The 16516-nt window shown below is 40.4% G+C and overlaps 1 protein-coding gene across 1 annotated transcript; it reads right to left on the reverse strand.

Annotated features, from left to right (window-relative positions):
* Window positions 1–8165: 8165 nt before the first annotated feature.
* On the reverse strand, window positions 8166–11914 carry LOC117448344 (E3 ubiquitin-protein ligase TRIM39-like). Its single transcript, XM_034085608.2, has 2 exons — window positions 11788–11914; window positions 8166–10521 (listed from the first exon to the last, which is right to left on the reverse strand). Exon 2 carries the CDS (start codon window positions 10513–10515, stop codon window positions 8812–8814), a length of 1704 nt encoding a protein of 567 aa, XP_033941499.1. The 5' UTR covers window positions 10516–10521; window positions 11788–11914; the 3' UTR covers window positions 8166–8811.
* Between the last annotated feature and the right edge of the window lie 4602 nt (window positions 11915–16516).

Consider the following 16516-nt stretch of genomic DNA (forward strand, 5'->3'; position numbering starts at 1 on the left):
CTAACCAGTTGATGGCCTTATTTCTAGCAGACATATACAGCAATCTTAATATCTATGATCCAGCCTGTCCTCCTACAAAAAACGACCATATAGGTCGACTGTTCAGCAGCTAAATACGACCCAGAGTCACGTTTTAAAGTGTAGCACCTCTAGTGGTCGTGTAAGAAACAACATGCTCCTGTCGATTGCAAACGCTCCGGAGGGTCGTTTATTCACAAATAACCCTCTCTGGAAAATCCTAAATTGTGGAATAGTTTGGCATTAAAATGCTTTTTTATTAGATTTCTAGCGAGAAGTGTATATTGTACTTTTATAATCTACGTCCAGTGGATGTGTAGGATCTACATTTTGATAGATATACGAAGATGATTTGAGGTCTCGCCAGGAGAACGTGTAATGTATATGGGGCAACTTCCATGTAAAGTTAGCGTGGGTGAAAACAGTATTTCCGGTCTAGAAGTTTTCATAATAAAACCGGAAGTATTCCCCACACTGTCAAATGATTACAGAGTGATATCTCCATTACTCATCCACTAAAAAACATCAGTTTATCCTTGTTAATTACACAATATTGATTGGTTTAAATTGTGTACAATGCTTTTGTGTTTTTAATAGGGCTGTCAAACGATTACAAATTTTAATCAGATTAATCACAGCTTAAAAATTAATTAATCATGATTAATCACCATTCGAATTATGTCCAAAATATGCCATTTCTTTATGTATATTGTTGTGGGAATGGAAAGATAAATGAAAGCAGGCGGATATATCCATTTAACACAGTATGTATGTTTATTATAACATTTTTCTGCATGTCAAAATGAAAGACAACCCACACACCTATCAATCATCAAACCGTGGGGTCTTAATTCATGATTTCTATCAATGGGGGAGTACTTCAGGAAAGTCAACAGAGGGGGGGGGGGGGGGGCTAGTGGAGTACTTCGTGACCACAGAGTGTGAACGTTGTGATCAGCTGTTTTAGCGCAGTTCTCCAGTGATGGGGGGAGTCTCCCTCCGCAGCCGGTTGGCGTAGTTTTGGCACAGTTCCGTTGTACAGACCGACGTTAACAGCAGCCCTGTCTGTGCACACGGAGACCGACTCTGTCGTCCGGTGATCTAACCGCCTTCTGGAAAAGCTTCACAAGTACGTCGGTACGCAAATGCGCTTTGTGACACAAGTGACGGTACGCATTTCAGATTACGCACATAACCTGCGTACCAGTTATGTGCACCCCTGTACCAGAGCCATATTATTACTATTATATGGCTCTGCCCTGTACTACAGCAACATTATTCTCCGTCGGGACTTCCTGCAACAACACCACGCCGTTATCAAAGATGTTCTATTGAGAAGACGATCACTACGTGACAAAAGTTTTCAAAACCGTGGCTACTGAAATCAATCTTACTAACTGCTGTCTGTGCAATTTACTCCGCACGAGTTGGCAGACTTTATTTTGCTTACTTTAACATCATTTTTCATGGTGGGGCTAAGCCATTTCTTGGTATGGGTGTAGCCTACCCCAGCCATACCCTGCGCTGCCACTGGTGGCACGTATGGGGCGGGCCATTCTGCACATGCCTTAAATATTTTAACGCAATTAATTCAAAAAAATTAATTACCGCCGTTAACGCGATAATTTTGACCGCACTAGTTTTTAACCTTCGATTCGGAGAAACAAATTGTTTTTTCGGAGTTTAGACACTACAGAGTTTCCGAAGACACTACACTACCCAGAATCCCCAGCTATCGTTTGGGACTACAACATCCGCCTTGCTTTACAAACCCCGTGATTAGCCCTCAAGCTCTGTGATTGGATATTGGAGTGGCAGTGCGACAAGGTTACGCTGTCAAACAGCTCTTTGAAATGGAATGGAACCACGCCAGACTATCCAAAACTGGACTTGGACGGGTCCAGCCCGGCCCTCCCCCCCAGAATTACACTTGCTGGCTATTGTGTGTTTCGCAACATGTTCTATGTCACGTCTCTACTGGGAAATGTAGTTTTAAAAGACGTTTTCGTATTTCCCACAATTAGAAGTTGCCAGTATTAAACTGTATACAGTGTTATCAAATTTAAAACATATAATTAATACATGGGTGAAAATTGCTTGTGTCCATAATGGGCAGCATTAATACCACATGACAGCTAAGGTCAGAAGAGCTTTATTTAACAGCTGGTCTTATGTCTGTGACCCCTCCTGTTGTTCATTGATAAGCCTGAAATATGCACTTGTCAAGGTTCAGATGCACATTTAGCAAATATGGCAGTAGCCATCGATCATCTTAAGATAAGATACTTTATTGATCCCAAGTTGGGAAATGTTTTTGTTACAGCAGCATGTACTACTTTGTTCTACTCCACTACAATTCAGAGGTTAACCTGGTATTTTTACTCTACTACATTTATTTTTGTTACTTTGCAGATTCTGATTAATGATGTGAAATATAAACAACCCTTAAATCAGACTTTAATTACATTTGAGTAAAATTCAGCCTTATCAGTTTGTCTGTTTTGCACATCCTCCTGTTAATATCTTTGGACGTCCTGCACTAAACTGTTTTATTGTAGAGATCACTACAGTATCTTCTTGATATTTTCCATTCTATATTTCTATCATTGACCCCTATTTTGTATGTAGGCTACTCTTAATATTTAAATGTTTTCATCAAATATAACTTATTCAACAACTAAATTCAATAACGTGCTTTAACCACTAGGAGGTGCGGTTTAGACCAGTGGTCTAGTTAATAAAACATAATAATATCGTACATAATATGACTATAAACTTTATTGTGAAATTAAAACAGAACGTTAAAGGAAAATACAGTTTCAGTCTCTCGATGCAACCCTGTCTCCTAAAAATTACGTTCCCACAGAACTAAACTGCATTCTCAATTACGTTTAGCTAGAAACGTATTTTCTCCCACGTTACGTTAGTTATGAACGTATCTCAAATACGTTTATTTTCTACATATCTTCTAGAAGCATATTTTCTTCCACGTTACGTTAGTTATGAATGTAACTTAAATACGTTTATTTTCTACATATCTTTGCCATTTATTGTCTTGCTTATAATAATGATAATTAGTTATTTATAAATATCATTTTAGAGCACACCTTTGAAATAGACAATCGGGCTCGATATATGGTTAAATTAAAATCAGTAGGCGAGGCTGTAATTTCGCCAGCTGTTACTCTCATGTGCGAGGCAGAACATAATAGTTTTAACATGCCAAAAAGCTGCTGTGTCGTTTATTGCACCTCAAACATTAAAACAAATCCAGAGTTACGTGTTTCTGTACTTCCTCTAAGAAGAAAGGACAGTAACAGAAGAGCTCTGTGACTTCAGGCTTGATCGCCGTTCAAATGACAGCGCTGGTTTCCCCAAAAGTGGGCGGGGCTGTAAAGTGAAGTAGATTTACTCTCATCTATTATTCAAAACCATTCTATTTATTCTAACGTAAATTACATGCCAGTGTTTTATCTTTTATTTATTTGTTTTTATTTTAAATCGTATAATGTCGGACTTTTTTTCCGTCTGTGAGGAAAAGAAATGGGGCTCAGAGCCTCAAAATACTGAAATCTGTATTTTTTAAAATCTTTTCCTTCTAATTTATTATTCTTTTCTAAATAACACACTGTTATTTACTCAACAATAACACACAATTATCCTTGTTTTTATTTATTCATTTAATTCTATAATCTTGGGCTTTTTAGCCGTAAATAAAGTCACCGGAAACAGACGGGACATTTTGAGCGATACACACCACAAACCCACTAAACTGATTACCCAAGATCCTCAGCTTGAAGCTTGTTGATTGGATGTTTTAGCCGCAATGCACGCTGGGATATGGTGTTGATATGATATGGAGATATGATATCCGACAACGAAAAATAAAATAATACCTAATTCAGAGTGTGCTTGCTTTTCTCTTTGGAAGTCATCACATAACGGCATTGTAATACACGGTTCGGCTGCATTACATATTACACATCTGCCATAATTCTTTATTTATAGAGAGAGACAAACAGGAGAACTGCTGCCAAAACTGAATACTTGACGTGGATCATAAATATATCAACAATTAAACAACATCTTCAATTTCTTTTCACAAAATACGTCTCCTTGCAGTATCAATAGTAATTCGGCTGACTTTTATATTTGATCCAATTGGTATATTGGTTATATTTACACCATAACGGTGCACAGCTGATCGAAAAGGACTTGTAGTTTTTAAAGATATTACTGATTTTCTTTGAATATAAGAATCTACATACTGAGTTGAGAGAATAGTCAGGGGATTTGGGTGATGGGAGACACATCTATGGAATCACAATTTCAATAGCTTACTATTAAATGACGGATAGCCTATGCCTTTCTGTCTGTGATGTTTTACAAATCAGATATTAATGTGTAGAAGTAAAACAAGAGAAATAGTATAGCAATATCCTGTACAATTATGTAAAAACATGAATAAAACTACACATCTTCAGATGTTATACATAAGTGTCTACACTAATAATACAAAGTTATTATTAGTATGCTGTGTGTACCTTGTGTGCACCGCCTAGTGGTTAAAGCATTTTATTGAATTATTTTTGTTGCATAATCTTATTTGATCAAAACAATATTAAGAGTACATACTTTCATAGGGGGAAAGTAGAAGGTCAATGATAGAAATATAGAATATAAAAAGTCAAGAAGATACTAAGTGATCTCTACAATAAAACAGTTTAGTGCTGGATGTACAAAGATATTAATAGGAGGATGTGCAAAACAGAAAAACGAATTAACCTTTATTAACACATTAAAAAATACTTTAGGTTAAGGTCTTCTTTTAAACAAGAAAAAAGCTCTGGGGGTATCTATCTACAGATGAATATTAAGCCTGACAAAGTACTTAACGTCTAAAATATTGCTTTCCTGCAATGTGAACTATGTTGAAACACTTATTTTAAATGATATTATACACATTAATTATACTCTTATGTATGTAGATAGAATAAGAAATGTGCAGAATATGACAGTTTAATGGTGGAGGTATACAGTACACACATATTGATAGATGTCTGTTGAGGAACCTGCGACCCAAGTTGTGTATAAGATCAATACACCTTAGAAAACCTTGAAATCTTGAAAGGGATATGCAAAATAGCCATTATACAGTTTTTAATTAACTATTAGTAGAGAATAACGAGTAATGAATATACTTTATAAAGATCTGCAGATAAATGTTTAGTCTTCTCAAGCACCAACTATCAAATATCTCTCCTGATTGTTGGCACTTGACAATCACCTTCCCTGAATTGTATTCAGGTGTAACTAAAGTCTGCTTTAAGGGTTGTTTATATTCCACATCATTAATCAGAATCTGCAAAGTAACTAAACTAAATGTAGTGGAGTAAAAATACCAGGTTAACCTCTGAATTGTAGTGGAGTAGAATTACAAAGTAACAATGAGCTGTCGTGTGGGTATATATTAATGCTGCCCATTATGGATACAAGCGATTTTCACCCATTTAGTAATTACATGTTTTAAATGTGTACACACCAATGTGTTTCCTATCGCCTATAACCTCCAGGGCTGTACACAGTTTAATACTGTCAACTTCTACATTTGGGAAAAACGTCTTTTAAAACTACAATTCCCAGTAGAGACGTGCCATAGAGAACATGTTGCGAAACACAATAGCCAGCATGTGTAGTTCTGGGGGGGGGGGGGGCGTTCGAGTCCAGTTTTGAATAGTCTGCCGTGGTTTCGTTCCATTTCAAAGAGCTTGACGCTCGGCGTAACCTCGGCGCAACATCACGGGGTTTGTCAACGGGACTGTAGTCCCAAACGATAGCTGGGGATTATGGGTAGTGTAGTGTCTTGGGCCATCCTAAATCTCGAAATGTCCCGTCTGTTTCTGGTGACTTTATTTACGGCTAAAAAGCATGCTAAAATGCCCAAGATTATAGAATTAAACGAATAAATAAAAACAAAGATAATTGTGTGCTATTGTTGAGTAAATAACAGTGTGTTATTTAGAAAAGAATAACAAATTAGAAGGAAGAGATTTTAAAAAATACAGATTTCAGTATTTTGAATCTCTAAACCCCATTTCTTTTCCTCAAAGAAGACAAAACAAGTCCGACATTATACGATTTAAAATAAAAACAAATAAATAAAAAGATAAAACACTGGCATGTAATACGTTAGAATAAATAGAATGGTTTTGAATAATAGATGACAGTAAAATCTACTTCACTTTACAGCCCCGCCCACTTTTGGGGAAACCAACGCTGTCATTTGAACGGCGATCAAGCCTGAAGTCACAGAGCTCTTCTGTTACTGTCCTTTCTTCTTAGAGGAAGTACAGAAACACGTAACTCTGGATTTGTTTTAATGTTTGAGGTGCAATGAACGACACAGCAGCTTTTTGGCATGTTAAAACTATTATGTTCTGCCTCGCACATGAGAGCTGGCGAAATTACAGCCTCGCCTACTGATTTTAATTTAACCATATATCGAGCCCGATTGTCGATTTCAAAGGTGTGCTCTAAAATGATATTTATAAATGACTATTATCATCATTATAAGCAAGACAATAAATGGCAAAGATATGTAGAAAATAAACGTATTTCAGATACGTTCATAAGGAACGTAACCTGGGAGAAAACATGTTTCTAGAAGATATGTAGAAAATAAACGTATTTGAGATACGTTCATAACAAACGTAACGTGGGAGTAAATACGTTTCTAGCTAAACGTAATTGAGAATGCAGTTTAGTTCTGTGGGAACGTAATTTTTAGGAGACAGGGTTGCTCGATGTGAAGCTTATGCATTGTACCATGAACTTGTATAGACCTGTAACAGTCAACTGCATGAGGAGTTGGAAAGGTAGTTCAGAAAATCAGTAATATCTTTAAAAACTACAAAAAAGTCCCTTTCTATCAGCTGTGCACCGTTATGGTGTAAAAACAGACTATCTACTAATTGGATCAAATATAAAAGTCAGCCGAATTAGTGTTGATACTGCAAGGAGACGTATTGTGTGAAAAGAAATGGAAGATGTTGTTTAATTGTTGATATATTTATGGTCCACGTCACGTATTCAGTTTTGGCGGCATCTCTTCCAGTTTGTCAAAAGGTCTTCTGATCAGGGCTCTATAAATACATATCTAGGGCAGATATGTAATATTGAATGCAGCCGAACCGTGTATTGCAATGCCGTTATGTGATGACTTTCACAGAGAAAAGCAAGAACACTCGGAATAAAGTATTATTATTATTTTTGTAATGTTTTCCGATTTCATATCACATAAACACCATATCCCGACGTGCATTGCGGCGTGATTTTAGCCTATCAAAACCTCTGAAAAAAGAAATGTGTCTCTCAGAATCGAAAGAGAAAAACCTATGGGAAAAACACAAAAGCATTGTCCACAATTTAAACCAATTAATGTCGTATAATTAACTAGGATAAACTGATGTTTTTTAGTGGATGAGTAGTGCAGATATCACTGTTAAATCATTTGATCATTGGTTTTATTATGAAAACGGCGAGACCGGAAATACTGTTTTCAACCCGTAACTTTACATGGAAGCTTGCCGCATATACATTCTCCTGACAAAACCTCAAATCATCTTCGTAATATCTATCAAACTATAGATCCTACATATCGACTGGACGTGGATTCTAAAAGTACAATATATACTTCTGGCTAGAAATCTAATCATAAAGCGTTTTAATGGCCAAACTATCCTACAATTTAGGATTTTACAGAGAGGGTTATTTGTGAATAAACAACCCTCTGTAACGTTTGCATTGAACGGGAGCACTAGAGGCCGACAATTTTAAAATGTAATTATAGGTCGTATTAAGCGCTTGAACAAACGACATATTTGGTCGTAATAAGGGCTTAAACAATCGACCCATTTGGTCGTATAAGTTGGAGGACTTGTTGCTATGATCGGCTGATCCAAGAGGGTTTTAAATAGTTTATAAAGCTTCAGAAGAACCAAAGCTATCAGACAAATGTAGTTAAGTAGAAATGGAAATAGTTAAGTGCATTTTTTAAGCTACTTTCCCTAAGTTGAGAACTAGTGAAAACTGTACTTCAGTTCGTACATTTAAAAAAAGACAAAAAATAACATTCTTTGTTCCTTTTTTTTTTAATCCATTGAGGCTTTGTTCAAACTTTACAAGCAGTGTGCAGAGAGGTGGACGCAATACAATTACCATAACACCACAGACAGCTGAGAGGTAACATTTTAATTTCCCTCGTTTGTGAAACCACTGCAGCCTAATGTTTAATGATCAGATATTGTTGATGTTCAAAGTAACTGTCAATACATTTTGTACCAACATAATGAATCCTGAACTTCCCCTTTAAAACACACCAGAGACCCATCATTTTCCCTCACTTGAAAATTATAAAATAAATGTGTATATACAGTATTTTACTAATGAAAAAGGACTGCATTACTTCCACTAGGAATGTCTGCAAGTATGAAACACAATGAACACACAATTCTGAGACAATAAATACTTTCTTGTCCCCCTGACATATAAAGAAGTGGCAAAAGTTTATTTCTGAGTAAATAGTTTTCTGATCACTTCAAGTCATGACGGCAGGAAGTGCAATCTGTAGAATAAACTAGACTACATTAGAACATACTCATCAGTATTGTGCGTCTCATCAAGGTGAACCATAAGTGATCAGATTCTGAAACATTAACAGTGTGTACAATGTACTTCCCCAGTTGAATACATTTAGTGAGAGTGACTCTTTCTGAGGAAAATCAAAGGGTTGTTCTACTCGGTGTGATTGACAGGAGAGATGATCAGAGGGGCAGAGTTTTCACCACCATCCTTGTTACAAGGACCAAATAATGGGTAGAGTTTCTCTCTGAAGCAGCAGCCAGTGAAGGAGTAGATCAGAGCTGCAGCATCAACATCATAAAAGGAGACCAGACCCTCCTTATAATCCACAAACACCCCCACCTTCTGAGGCTGAGACTTCAGAGAGAGACGGACTGGAGGACCAGCACATGCTGAGTACTCATTTTCATTCCTCAACCATATCATCCAGTAACCTTTCTGAGGAGACAGTGAGATCTGTCCCTTCCTGTTGATCGACTCTCTGGCCACTCCTAGAGTCCACTGAGTCTTCCCTTCAACCTGAACCTCGTGATAACATCTTCCTGTAGAGAAACTCTGCTTTGCTAAAACACAAGGACAATAATCAAATCTCTCTGGATTGTTTGGGAGATTCTTCCTCACATCACCAAGTTTAACTTGTTTTCCATCATCAGACAGGATGAGGTTGGGATGTGCTGTATCAAGATCAAGAGTCACCTCCACCTCAGACTGCTGGACCCTCTTCAGCTCCACCTCAGACTGCTGGACCCTCTTCAGCTCCACCTCAGACTGCTGGACCCTCTTCAGCTCCACCTCGAGCAGCTTCTTCATCTGTTTCCTGAGCGTCTCCTCCAGCTGAGTCACAGCTCTCCCCACAGTCCCCTCATATGCAGGTGGACGGACCCTGACTTCTGTCCAGTTCTTGGTGGGGGGAGCAGCGTTCAGGGACGTGAAGCTTTGGAGGAGGTGGAACTGGTCTTCAGAGCGTGAGAGCTGCTCCACCTCAGAGCTCCTCTTCTTCAGCTCAGAGACTTCCTGTTCCAGCTCTTTGATGAAGCCTTCAGCCTGTTCCTCTGTCTCTCTCTGCTTCTCTTTGATGGTGTCCATGAGCTCGGCCTGGCTTCTCTCAACAGACTCCTTCAGAGTGGTGAAGACCTGAACACCATCTGCCATCTCTCTGTCTGCTCCTTCCTTACTGAGCTCCACTGAGCGATTCATCTCCTGGATCTTCAGTCGTCTCTTCTGGATCATCTGCTGAGTTTCAGCCTCTGTCTTCCCCAGCTCAGCCTTCTTTCCTTCATATCCTTCTTTCAGAGGAACAACATCATGTGTCTTGTGGTCTAAAACAGTGCAGAGCATGCAGACACACACCTGGTCGGTCTTACAGAACAGCTCCAGCAGTTTATCGTGCTTCACACACATCCTGCTTTCCAGGTTCTCCTCAGGGTCGATCAGCTGATGTTTCTTCAGGCCTGCTCTTGTCAGGTGAGGCTCCAGGTGAGTCTCACAGTAGGACTCCAGACACACCAGGCAGGACTTCAGGGCCTTCAGTCTGGTTCCAGTGCAGGCGTCACAGGGAGCTTCTTCTGGTTTGACAACGTGTTGCTCTGAGCTGCTGCTGCTGGCTTTCTGTTGAGCTGACTGTCTGAACTGAGCAGCCATCTCAGAGATGAACGTGTTGACCCGCAGCTCAGGCTTTATGTTGAACACCTTTTTACAGTTGGGACACTGACTCGGGACATTTCTGTCCCAGTGTTGAGAGATGCAGGCTTTACAGAAGTTGTGTCCACATGGTGTGCTTACTGGATCAGTGAACACATCCAGACAGATGGAGCACAGACACTGATCTTCAGTCAGCAGACAGCTGGTAGCAGACATGTCTCTCTGGGGACAAAACGTGTGAAAAAAACAAAAACTGTAATTACATATTCTCTCTTTGAGTCCTACTATGAACCCGAAAATGTAAACTACCCCAACGTTTTATGTTAGAAATGACATACGTAGACCAATGACAACCAAACACATTTAGGTTTCTTGTCTGTACGAATTACAATTCAAGTTCAAATGAAATCTGGAAAGTCATAGCAGCATTCGGTTCAAACTCTAAGAAACACAATGTGTAAGCTCTAATACTGTTGGGGGATTTTTCCGTTATTGAACAGAGGAGTGAAACCTCCTGCTGAGCGTCACTGAAGTTAATACTAGTTGTTAAAAAACAGTAAACGTTATCAGCTTCAAAAGGCAGACAGCAGTTACTACGGAAACAGGTTCAAAGCTCAAGGCTACTAACCACGGTGTGTACAAATGATATAATTAAGCAATAGCTCACGACAGGCCGTGGTATATGATCATTATATCACAGCTAAGGGGCGTGGTTCGGCCGGACGCGATTACAGATTTGAAAACATCGTTGCTTGCTTTAAAAGTAGCACAATTCATGATGTCAAACCTTGGAAAGTATCTAGATATCCCTGCCCTCATGCCAAAGGAACTGCACACTGAATATGTTTTGCCGTTTTATGTCTATGTCTAGACCGCTGCGTAAAAAGGAGGGTTTCTGCCCCGTTACTTCTCCGCTGCTTTCTTGTTCCAGTTTGAAAAGCATGCTTTTCAGCCCAACGGTATACTGTTTTTCTCAGACGCGGAGGGATACTGACTTGTTGTGAAAAGTAACTTACAATTCTACCCGTGGTATACGCTCAGTATATCACAGCTAAGAACCAATCAGATTGCTTGATTTGACTTGTCCGTTTTATAAGATGAAATATGTAATTGTCATGCCTTTTTATAAGCAACACTTGTAACATAACACCAGATCCGTTGCTTTGGACAGTCCAGAACACATCTACTATTTAGATTCTACTTTGATTAATAGAGTCAATTATAAAGATGTTTTCAAATACAGGAAATATGGAAAATCAGTACAAGCTAATGCTAGCTTTGACTGTATGCTATCTAACCTAACTTAACCAGAGTTTACATTGCAGTTGTTTTGTGGCTGTTGCTAAAGTAAATGTTGAGGTTTTTATCTTAACCGACACATTTATATTGTGTAATATTCTTTATATGGTCAAATGGATGTAATACAGTCAGATTTTAATCCAACTTTGACTAAATGTTTGGTCAGTGATGTGTCTGTAGTGAACTCACCAGTGTTTGCAGAGTCCTGCTGTGTTGTTGAGAAGAAGCTGCTGGATTCAGTTGAGTGTTTCTTCAGAGAAACAGAGACTTGTCTCGGCTGCTGCTCTGCTGTCGCTCAGACAAACAACAGCTTTCATTTCTGGGAAATGGAAACTCTTCTCTTCCCGTGTGGTTCCACCTCTCAGTGGCAGTTTGCCAAGAGGGAGTGGAGGAAGAACTGTTGAGGCTTGTTATTGAACTTTGTGACGATGCATTTTACAGCTGATCCAAGAGGCTTTTCAAATAGTGAGCATAAGTAGGAGTATTTTCTCAATACATAAAGGACATCTCTTTACACATCTGGAGATTCATAGCTATATTTCACAACGCTGTGTTATGGTCCCTGTTTAAGAGCAGCTGGTGAGGCACTTCCTCCTCCCTGAACAGACGGCTTGAAAATGGGTCTTGTAAGAAATATGAGGAGTGAAGGCTTGTGGAGTTATACACTAAACACACAACGTCTACATCCTCTTATTATGCGATATTAATCACAGAGGAACGAACCCGGGAGGAAGACCCGCCCCCCGTCGAGACCGGCCAATAGGAGAGGACTGTAGACTATAACATATGATGGACAGGAAAAAACGCTCTCTCTCTCTACCCCGGCCACGCGATAAACAACAGCTGGGAGGAGGCACCCCACGCGACCGGGAGAGCCGCACCACTCTTGCTCATTCCATTTGTATCACCGTATCATTGGTTTGTTAAATGAGCTTCCTTGGACTCTTTTCAGCCAATCCTGCTCTCAGGTTTAAATCACCTTTAACAGTCTGTTATAGTTATAGTCTTTGTACTTTTAACATTTATTTAATATCTTTAGTTACAGATGTGGATGAATGATGTGAGATATAACCAAGTGTTGAATCCGACTTTAGTTCCACCTGGAGTGAATCCACCATCTACCCTGCAGTATACAAAGTACTTCAGACTAGCTGCACCTTCACCAGCTTTGAGAACACTTTCATGATCAATCATTATAAAACATATCATATATATTATTCTGAAATGGACCAATCTGCATAATGAGTACTTTCACTGTCGCTACTTTAACTATATGTTGATGATAATACTTTTCTACTTTTACTTGAGTCACATTTTTAATGCAGGACTTTTATTGAGTATTCCTACACTCTGGTACTTCTACTTTTACTCAAGTACAGATCTGAGTACTTCTACTTTTACTCAAGTACAGATCTGAGTACTTCTACTTTTACTCAAGTACAGATCTGAGTACTTCTCCCACCTCTGAGGAAAAGTCTAGGAACCTGAATGTGACCTTTGACCTCCATTCTCGTGAGCGCTCCATCATCGAGCGCGGCCTGACTTCCTTCCACGATGTTTCCTGCATTGGCTTCGTCAGACGCACGAGCCAGAGAGACTTCCTGAACATCCAGTCGGACGGCGGGTAAACCTACTTGGCAAAAAACCTGATTCAGATTCTTAAAGGTCTCCTATCATACTATTTTTAGGCATATATTATAGGTTTCAGATGTATACAAATATATAAAAAACATGTCTATGTGTTTTGCTCAAAATACCAAACGGTTCTTGCATTTTAGACATCCCTCATATCCTCTATTCCAGCCCTGTTAGAGAAACGCAGATTTTGGGTCCTTAGCTTGAAAAAAAAAAGAATAAAAAAGCGGAGAGATTGTCAGCTAAATGCTGCCGCGAGTACACGTCATATGTTCCAAACCACATCAAGGATTATTTCTGAAACAGTCTGGAGCTCAAACTCTTTCTCTCTCTCAGGTTGACCACAAGGTGAGTTCCTTTTTATATTTCCTGCTGTTTTACACATGCTCTCTCCAGCACAGGTTAGGTCTGAGTGTTAGCGATCCTAATGTAAACAAAGACCATGTTACGTCCAAAACAGTCGGGCATTGTTTCTGATAGCAACTTTCTGATTGGGCCGTGGGTCCATATTTCTGATATTACGTCATATCAGACGCAAATCTGGATCAGCTCCGTTGTTCCCCGTTTTTAGAGATTTAGGTACGGAGGAGAAGAGAGAGGGTTTTGTTTTCTGACACCGGGGACACATATTTATGTTTAAAATACATGAAAATGTGCATTTTTCATAATAGGGGACCTTTAAATTGTGTCTTTTTGCAGCTGCTACTCGTACGTGGGGCGTCGGGGCTACTCTGGACCAGCAGGGCTGCCTGTATCATAGCACGGTTCAACACGAGCTGTTGCACGCGCTCAGGTTCAACCACGAGCAGTGCCGCTCCGACAGAGACCAGCACATCCTGTTGTAGGATGGGGGTTCTTACAACCCAACTCCTCACCGCGTGTTGTTTTGACGAGTCCTGCTTGAAATCATAACAGGGAGGGAATTAGAAGACACCAGGATACCAGTTAAACAATAATCCGTTTTAATTAAACAAAGTAATAATGCAATACGATATAATATAATACATTACTATACAATTCAAAGAATCATATAAGCAACGTGTGGAGTACTCCCGCCCTTATTCACGCGCTGCGGACATCCTTTCATCTTGTCAGCGCATGGAGAGAGGGCCAACAACAAGATAAACATTTCCCTAATACTAAGAAGGGGTGGCGTTTCATTTGGGAGATACCAAAACGCTATCTCACAGGGAATCCGCGCGGGCAGCTATGAAAGCCACAGGTGTTGGGAAGGCCTGCAGGATGCACCTCATTAAAAATCAGGGGAAATGTCCCTCCCAATTTGCAAAGCCTATCGATGGTTTAACCCAGAAAAACATTCTCAGGGATAATCTTTACACTCAAAACAAAAATCACCATTAATTCTGCATCTTCCTTCTTCACAAATAGCTTAAAACACTCTTTTGATAAACAGGTAAAAAGTCAAAGAAAAAGACTATTGCGCTAATCTACTTTTAAGAAAAAGGGAACATTGTTTCAGGAATCTATAAAAAAACCTCTCTATATTTGAGAGGAAAAATGTACCTTTTGTTCCTTCAACTATTAACACACAGGAATGTATAAACCCACACATATACTATTAAAGATATGTAGACTTCCTTAAAACATGGCCTGCCAGAGATCTAAAACAGAATATACTCTCCCCACCAAGTACCCTGTCCTGCATACCTTCACCTCCCCCACACTAATAAAACCCAGTCTACTTTTAACAGCCCTTTGTCTATCGCCATTTTAGTCCTCACATTTATGAAAGGATAAAACAGAGAAATCACTATAAAACACAAACACAGGTATTGTTTGAACAGTATTCACTTAACTGCTACTATTGATAATTACCAGAGAAACTCAAAAAACCTCTTTTAATGTCTGGAAATTGCAACAAGACCTTCTGCCATTTCAAATGTAACACACTTCTTTGGTACACTATCTCACATCAATTTCCACAATTCCCTCTTTTGCACTCTTAAAAAAGAGTGCAACTTACACAAGGCACTTGAAACCTAACTATTGTCACTTCTCTCCACTGTGTTCATCTCTCAACATTATATTTAGAGCCCTTTAAACATTCGGAAACAGCCCTTCATAGCAATTTCTTATGGCAGAAGGAGAGGGAGACCAAAACATGTCAAAAAGCTGAGTCCCCATACTTGTCCTCTCCCTCCGAGACATAGGCCAACAGAGGCATTTGATACGGGGGGGAGAAGCATATTTTCCTTCAATGGTGGAACTGATTAGTCTGACACATAATGAGCGGATGCACGGCACACAACAACACCCATATGATAGTCTTTGTCCATGGATACAACTTGAATGGTTTCATCAGACCTCTCTGAGGGCAGGATGGGCTGGTTACACGCAGCACATTTAGGCGCCAGGACCCTGTGGTAGTCTTTCAGACAGTAGATTTTATTCTCAGTGTCCACAGTGAAGGGCACTCCGTCCAGGCTCTCGTTGCAGATGACGCAGCGGAACAACCGGGGCGGTACGACTTCCCCAGGGCCTGCAGGCCTGCATGTCCATGATCAGATGTCCACATGCGTTGCACTTGTCTGCAGACTCCTGGAACCCAGAGTACAGAAAGTCCTCTTCACAGAAAACCCTTCCTGCGTCATAGTAGAACGCCTTCCCTCTCAGCCTTCGACTACAGGCGCTGCAGGTGAAGCAGCTGTCATGGTAGAGGCTGCCCATAGCTTGGCAGGCCTGGCTGGCTCCATACACCGTCTTGTTGCACTTAACCCACACTCCTGTTTCAGCGGAGAGTGGAGTCCCCTGTGCCGTCCTGGCTTGCCGTGTCTTTGTCCCCCCGATCCGCTGACAGCGGCTTCTGGGCTGCCTGCTAGAGAGATGTCTTCCTTCTCCTCCGGCTCGCTGATGGCGGCTTCCGAGTCGATGCTGAATAGATGTCCTCCCGATCTTCCTTCTCCGGTCCGATGATGATGCCTCCCGGGACGACTGCTGGATGGATGTCCTCGAGGTCCTTCTCCTCCAGTCCGCTGATGACAGCATCCGAGTCGACCTCCATGACGAGAGCCAGATCCGTCCTGATGTCGTCTAGGGTCCTCGCAGGTGTTTTCCCCGCCGCACACTGGCTCCCGTGGTACGAGCTGTCCCCCTTTCCTTGTAGGCGGACGGCATGGGATGTCCGCTGGGTCACTCAGTCGGGGCCGGAGAGCCTGGGGTTGACCCACTTTGTCCTGCTGACAGTCAGCCTCCTGCGTCTCGGGTCCCCCTTTTGGCGTCAACAACCTGTGTGGAGAAATCTGATACAAATCCCTCAAGCCTA

The sequence above is a fragment of the Pseudochaenichthys georgianus genome, chromosome 6 (assembly GCF_902827115.2).
Source record: "Pseudochaenichthys georgianus chromosome 6, fPseGeo1.2, whole genome shotgun sequence".
Classification (NCBI taxonomy): Eukaryota; Metazoa; Chordata; class Actinopteri; order Perciformes; family Channichthyidae; genus Pseudochaenichthys; species Pseudochaenichthys georgianus.

Bases quoted from the DNA above. Each gene is read 5' to 3' on its own strand.
- LOC117448344 (XM_034085608.2), bottom strand. From the start codon at position 10,515: ATGTCTGCTACCAGCTGTCTGCTGACTGAAGATCAGTGTCTGTGCTCC.